At 42.7% G+C, this 6857-nt stretch overlaps 1 protein-coding gene across 3 annotated transcripts; it reads right to left on the reverse strand.

The window, feature by feature from the left end:
• Nucleotides 1-1371: 1371 nt before the first annotated feature.
• On the reverse strand, nt 1372-6421 carry arfgap3 (ADP-ribosylation factor GTPase activating protein 3). 3 transcript variants are annotated; one of them, XM_068586897.1, is made up of 16 exons: nt 6300-6421; nt 5521-5569; nt 5086-5158; nt 4842-4973; nt 4578-4658; nt 4363-4456; nt 4217-4276; nt 4057-4103; nt 3819-3967; nt 3581-3721; nt 3188-3313; nt 2804-2956; nt 2518-2644; nt 2230-2317; nt 1627-1751; nt 1372-1535 (listed from the first exon to the last, which is right to left on the reverse strand). In XM_068586897.1, exons 3-16 carry the CDS (start codon nt 5110-5112, stop codon nt 1518-1520), a joined length of 1368 nt encoding a protein of 455 aa, XP_068442998.1. In that variant the 5' UTR covers nt 5113-5158; nt 5521-5569; nt 6300-6421; the 3' UTR covers nt 1372-1517. The 3 variants fall into 3 exon arrangements, with proteins under 3 accessions (XP_068442998.1, XP_068442997.1, XP_068442996.1); XM_068586896.1 differs by having other exon boundaries at nt 3581-3712; nt 5521-5639; nt 6300-6420; XM_068586895.1 differs by having other exon boundaries at nt 5521-5639; nt 6300-6420.
• Nucleotides 6422-6857: the final 436 nt, after the last annotated feature.

The following is a 6857-nucleotide window of genomic DNA, read 5'->3' on the forward strand; positions in this document are numbered from 1 at the left end:
CCGGAGGAAAAGGATCAAGGTAAAATTTTACCTGAACGCCGACACGCCAACGCTGAAGCCGTACTTATTCTACATCGGAGCAATTAGCCGTTTTTTAAAACATCAAATCCAAAGGTCGCACCAAATTACCAGCTCTATGCACTCTAGCTATCACCTGAACCCTGGCAGTGTGTTACAGCTACGACAACGACAAAAAGGGCTTTAAAGGGATTGTTTACATTCATATTAGAAGTGGACAATGTGGCCTGAAGGCTACAAAGAAGTCCCGCCACATCAGACTCCAAGAGTCTTCAGCGTGTGATGTTCAATTTAAAGGGTGTAGAGGGGTCGTAAACACAAATACCAACAAGAAAACATAGCATCATCAAAAGGCACCTCTTTAAAAGTCATGAATCTCTTACAAAGACACAACACATCATCAATGACGACATCTTGAAGTGTCTGGTTCCAAGCAGCAGCATCGACACAAAAAATAAAACGCGTAGTGCAGCCAGCTGACCATCGTGCCGGCTCATTTCAACGCTATTAAGCAGATTATAATTAGATGATGAGACTGATAACACTCCCATACTGGTTCATAGATCACCAGTTAGCTTAGCATAGGTCTATCCATATTCAGACAGAGCCAGGCTAGCTGTTTCCCCCTGTTCCCAGTCTTTATGCTAAGCTAAGCTAAGGGGCTACAGCCCTAACCGGCAGATACGAGTGGTATTAAATCTTCTGAACTTGGTGAGAAACACACTTTTCAATAGCTGCTTATGTTCTTGTCTTTTTATATTCAACAGATAATGAAGCTTCTGTGCCAATGAGGCTAATTTCAGTTTCCATAACTAAAGAAATGTTTATGTCTGGTCCCCCACGGTCTCTTTATCAGGTTTTGGTCCCGTCTGCAGAAGAGCAAATATAAGTGCACTTTGGCGACAGAAAGGACACTTTCAAACCCGCGGGAATGCGCAAAAATAAAGAAAAAAAGAAGCACAAAACCGTGTGCTTGTGATGAGTGAGAGTATGTCGACCAATGAAAAACAAACTGAATTGCCTCCACTGTTTATTCTTTTAACCCGTTCAACTAAAAAGGAATCACAAATCCATCCTTCAAAACACCATAAACCCTGTGCTACATGGAATACTTCTAAATATTAAACCCCCTCCGCCCCAAAGATCTCAAAGCAAATCAAGCAATAAACTCTGCAAACTAAATATTCTTCATAACTCAACTGTACACAGCGATGTCCCGTTTAAGAAGCCTGCGGGCGGGGAGCAGGGACGTTACTTCCACTGAAAATATTGTGCTTGATCCTCCTGATTCAAACCGTTGCATGTATTATACATGATCTAATAAAAAAACTAGATACAGATGTATACAGGGTGTCAATTTGGAGGCCTTCATAGAACAGATTTGCCCATCGCACTTAATTACGTCCCAGCAGGAGCGACCGCGGCTCACTGGGAAACTTATCTGACTCCATTAAAGAGGCTTTTAGGTCGCTGAGTCCAAGAGGAGGCGCCCCCGGGACTCAGGAGCTGTAGTGATCCTGGAAAGAAAGAACAAATATACATCATTAGAACTTTTGGATTCACTTTTTTTTGTGCGATTCGGATTCAAGGGCCGTGTCTCTGACGCACCTGAATTGTGTTCACGACGCCGCTCGCCATGACGGAGAGCTTCCCGGCGACGGAGCGCACTCCCAGTTTGAGCTGCGACATGTCGGGAGCGCTGGGCAGCACGTTGGTCAGGCTGTACGAACTCGCTGTGTGTGTGTGTGTGTGTGTGCGCACACAAGACAAAGCAAAAGAGAGTCAAGCAGACAGACAGAAGACACAGAAACGACTCCTACGAACAGATTTCTTCCCTTTGGCACACACGAATGATTCAAATCGTTCCTCAATTTAAATTCGTAATAAATTAGCCCGGATCTGTCGTACGAGTCTTGGACAGCCTGACAGGGCTTAACCTAAAATAAAAATGCTGTATCATTATTTCTGTTACACTGCACTCACGACACACACTCGGTAAATTGTTGTGAATGGTTGTGAAACCGACACACAATTGGAGAAGAAAAGGCAGCTAAACGTGGCAATTTGAGGATTATGTAAAAGTGCATCCATTAAGTTGACACAAAAACATTCTTGGGTGAGGACCAGAGTGTCTCTGGGTAATTATAACTTGAATTCAATTATATTGCCATGTGTTTTTGCAGAGGCAGTGATGGAGCAGTGGTTCCTTACCAGCTTGTTTCTTTGGATCATCAAATAAATCGGCTGAACTTATAGCAGAACTTCCAGAATATCTTTCCAGTCGGGATTTGGCCTCGTACTAGAAGAAAAGAAATATACACACATTTCTTTTATCAAGAGTCTCGAGTGCTTTTTAAGGTATACTGAAACCAATAATTACAGTACTTGTATAAAGCATTGAACACTATGTGTTGACCAACTACAAATAACACATTACAATCCCATTTTTTACCGGATACACAACATATGGGAAGGGTAAGGTGTATTTTCTTTTCTTACCTCGGAGTTATCTCGTTTTCCAAAGAACATGTCAGAAGAGATGGCTTTCACGTTGCCGTCGAACTTTTTCTGAGCTTCTCCGTTGTCTGACATGGGGATGGCTTCTGGTTTCCTTCTTCCCGTGGGCCTGACAACAAACCGAAAGGACGAATAAATCATTGGAATAGGAATAAGCGCTCATCTGCGGCTGAATATTCTGACCGAAAATGTTAAATTCCTACCGTCTCAAGCAAGAAAAAGTACACACACACACACACACACACACACACACACACACACACGGTACCTGTCGTTCAGAGATGTTATAGTGGAGGTCAAGAAGAAGTCCGGCTCTGGTTTCTTGCTCTCCTTCATCCAGCCTCCTTCCTCACCTCGATCGTCCCACCTCGCTGAAAAAATATCGGCGGCTTCCGTTTGATCCTCAAACCGGGACAAGACCCTAAAGAAAGAAGAACGCCAGGATGATGTCAGCATGGATTAAAACATTTGAGTCTTGAATTAACATTATTAACAGCCGGGGAAAAGGCAGATTGTAAAATTCAAGCGGCTCTTTAGCCAGGAACATATTAAGACACAGGATTCAGAATTTACTCCGAAAACTGTTCCAAGAATAATAGTTTTTCACACAAAATGAAACGATTAATAATACCAGTATTAATATTGATCTGACCTTGCGCTGAAGGACCCTTCATCCTCATCATCCTCAGCGAGCCGTCGTCCTTTGATGGGCTTGGCTCCCATTGGACTCTCCTGCTGGATGATGTGCATGTCGGATGTCACAGAGTGAGACACTGCACTAAGAGAGAGAGCGAAAATGGAGACACGTTTTAATGGACGATTATTACGCTTTTCCGTGACTTTCCAAGGCCCCAAAAAAACCAGGACACGGCCTGTAGATACAGAAGAACAGAACTGTGTAGCACACCTCACTACAAATGTTAATTATTGTCCGTGATCTGGCGACTTTATGACGACTCCACGTCAAAAAAAGAGACATATTTAAAGATGAGAGCAAGATTCAGATTTATCAGCAACAAGATCTCCAGCGTCTCCATCATCGTACCTCCTCATGCCGAGACCCATGCCCAGCCTCTCGGCTTGCACTTTCTTATTCCCCTCCAATCCCTTGAACTTCTTCTCGTCCATTTTCCTCTGGTGTTCGAAATCTTTACAGGCCAGTCGCAGGGACGGAGCGCTGAGAGGGCAGAGTGGAGGAGAGTTTAGAAACGGAGACAACAACAGCAAAGACAGAAATAACAAAAAATACATTTACTCAGCAAATAAAAGAGGTAGAAACTCACATGGATGGATCCGGTTGGTAGTTCTTGGCTCCGCCTGTGCTCTCTTCTTTCTCCCTGAGCTTGTCGGCAGCTTGAGCCTTCTTCTCCAGGTCTGAGAAACTCTTGCTGCTCACCTTCTGGGCGCCCAGGCCGCCCTTCTTAGAGGCCAACTAGAAGCAGACGCATTTCACACAACATGCTAAGAATGCAAAGTCTGTGAACCAACGTGCTTACGACCAAAGATACGACGAGTACACACCGTTTTCTTGGCAGCAGACGGCTTCTTCTTCAGAAGAGAGGAGGGATCTGAGAGACATTGAATGGTAAAGTTACATCTCCTATAGTTTAGCTATAAGTCAGATATAATAACAAGTTCTTTAAATAAATTTGTGGAGTCCTGAAATTGAATGTAAACAAACCTGCATTTGCTTTTGGAGAACCACTCAGCATGTCCACACTGGGACCCTCATCTAGATTACCTGAAGAGGTTTAATACATAGGTCATGAGCTAAATAAACAAGATGGAAATAAATACAACAACGGCACGTTAGCAGTTCGTAAATACCGTTAGTGTCTTCCTCCGTTTGCCCGGTTACAGGCTTCTCTGATGTTGAGATGCTGAGACTGGATTTGGGCATGTTCAGATTGTCCGGAAGAGTCTGGGCATTAAATAGACACAAGTGGCACAATTACTAATCCCCCATCCCTCTAAGTGGGTATCCAAAAAGCAGGTTTGTGGATGAAAAATCACACCAAAGAAAGGCAAGCACACTTCTATACCTGTGAGTGCAGACTAAAGAAATCCAACTGCTTGTCCTCTGGTGACGTAGGGGAGAGGGGAGCCTGACTGTCAAGCCACAACTGGACAGAAGAAGAGGAGTAAGATAATAATATGTGCACTTAAATATACAGTATCAGTGTGATAAGCAAAGAGGAACTACATAATAAGTTAGTTATATTAATTTGTTTAAACTCTGGCTCTCTCCGGCTCAGTGGAGCAACCTGCAAGCACCAGATGTTTTAAGACAGGCTCGTCTGCATTACCTCGGTGCCATGGCGTCTGGTCGCTTGAGTGGCTAACGTCTTTATCTTCTCTCTGTACAGGGTAGCAGCCCGGCTGTTGTACTTGGTATTGGCAGCGCTGGTTGTGCATCCATGTTGATTGAAGAAGGAAATCTGCGGATATATACGAGAAAGACGACACTCCAGTTCAATAGCGTCCGTGTCGCGCAAAGCCGGCATTCAAATGTGTCGATCATGTGCTGCTGTGCTGCCTTCAGGTACTGACCGCATTGGCGTTGCCTCCCACTTGCATACATCTGAGCTGAAACCACGACCAATTGGAATCCAGCTCAGTGGACCTGTGGAGCACAAGAATGGCAGGATGTGAGAAGGACAAACATCTCAGGTTGCAGCACTATTCTCTCCCTGGCTTTTGACTCTGATCTGGATGTTTTTCCTTTTCATACTAAGAATATTGTGCAATGGTGGGCTTTTGTTTTCATTACACACTTGTTGACGCTATGTCATCTTAAAATTAATATAAAACAAGCGCTCTTGGCTCCTTTCACATCTCTCTATTTCTGGATTGTAAATTAGATTAACTTATAGTTCTGCATTTATTGCTATCCTCCTTATGTAGTATTTCCTGTCTGTATTGATATAGGCTCTTTGTAACTTTATATTTCAAGATAGTACATTTGATGAATGGGTCCTAACTTACCTGATGAAGGTCAGGTGCACCCCAAGAGACCTGTGTGTCCCAGAGCAATCTATACACAGGAACACACCATAGGTGATGCTGGCCCAACTGGGATTTTTAGCTGAGCAGTCAAAGCAAACCTAGTAGGAAGTGAGCACAGGAGGAGATCTGAATATATATATATATATATATATATATATATATATATGAACATGAGCAAATGCTGTTTCACTCCTTCCTCAGTGCAGATCACACCTTCAATGTCAATACAAACAGAACAAAGTGGGAGTAAACACACTGGTTTAGGATCATAAAGGTCTGAAGTGCATGTTGTAATGATCTGGCTGCTGATTCAAACAGCTGTTGGTGAAGTGGGTTGAATTGCGCATTTAAATTCCCCTTTACTCTAAAATAAAACAAACCAGGATGTAATTTCGGATGTATGGACAGCATGTATTTACATTGCCAAGAGGACGGACGGCTGAAAGACTTAACAAACACAGCTAGCTTCAGGTCAACTGTCAAAACCTAGCTAGCTAAGTAGCTAGCTGTCCACTACTTAGCTAACGTAACATCTGGGTCCAGCTCACGCGTTTTCTCACAGGTTTATTATTATTAAATGTCATTACAGAGGGACACAATTAAACACAGCATACTTGTAACTGGCAGCTAACTGTTCAATCCAGCTGACACACATTACTGCTAGCTTTTGGCGTTTTCTCAGAGTGCGACGTGTCAGGTATTCAGCTCAACTTCCTTGTTAAATAGACAGTCCGCCGTTGTAAAAAAAAAACTCTCACCTTGTTCGGAGGAATCCCGCGAAGTCGCTTAAAAATCGCAGCGATGTCCTGCTTGCTGGGCTCTGACATTGTTCTATCTGTGGAAATAGTTAGACAGGTAAACTGTGTGATCCCAATCAGCCCCGTGTTTTCCTCAATAGACTGAATACGACACGTCAATGGGACATCATGGTCGAGCCCTGATTGGATGACATTAACCCGTGGTTATGTTATTGTGGCAATGGCTTCTGGGTAATGTAGTTCACTTATACGTTCGACGCCCACAGTGGTTGAGGTCGTATCTAGATCATTTACTGACAAAGTAAAAGCACCTTTTTTTGTTCTTTTTTTAATATAAATTTAAAAAAAAATGCTATCAATATAAATGCTTATAATTCAAGGTACAGACTGATTCAATTTAACTTTCTTAACCAGCTAATATGCTTAAAATAAAATACTGTTCTGTACCAAAATACATATTTTATTATTATTTTTGACCATTTTTATAATCATGTGATTACAATTGGTGAAGTTAATTTCATGAAGTATATATTCAAGCAGGTTAGCGTGACACTTTCC

This window comes from Clinocottus analis, unplaced genomic scaffold, assembly GCF_023055335.1.
Source record: "Clinocottus analis isolate CAN_PGR_092001 unplaced genomic scaffold, fCliAna1.0.p SCAF_20, whole genome shotgun sequence".
Lineage (NCBI taxonomy): Eukaryota > Metazoa > Chordata > Actinopteri > Perciformes > Cottidae > Clinocottus > Clinocottus analis.

Coding starts and splice junctions, on each gene's coding strand:
- arfgap3 (XM_068586895.1), bottom strand. CDS start 6,368: ATGTCAGAGCCCAGCAAGCAGGACATCGCTGCGATTTTTAAGCGACTT. Junction 4,974..5,085: donor TGGGAGGCAACGCCAATGCG/GTCAGTACCTGA, acceptor ATATATCCGCAG/ATTTCCTTCTTCAATCAACA. Junction 2,645..2,803: donor ATAACATCTCTGAACGACAG/GTACCGTGTGTG, acceptor GTTTGTTGTCAG/GCCCACGGGAAGAAGGAAAC.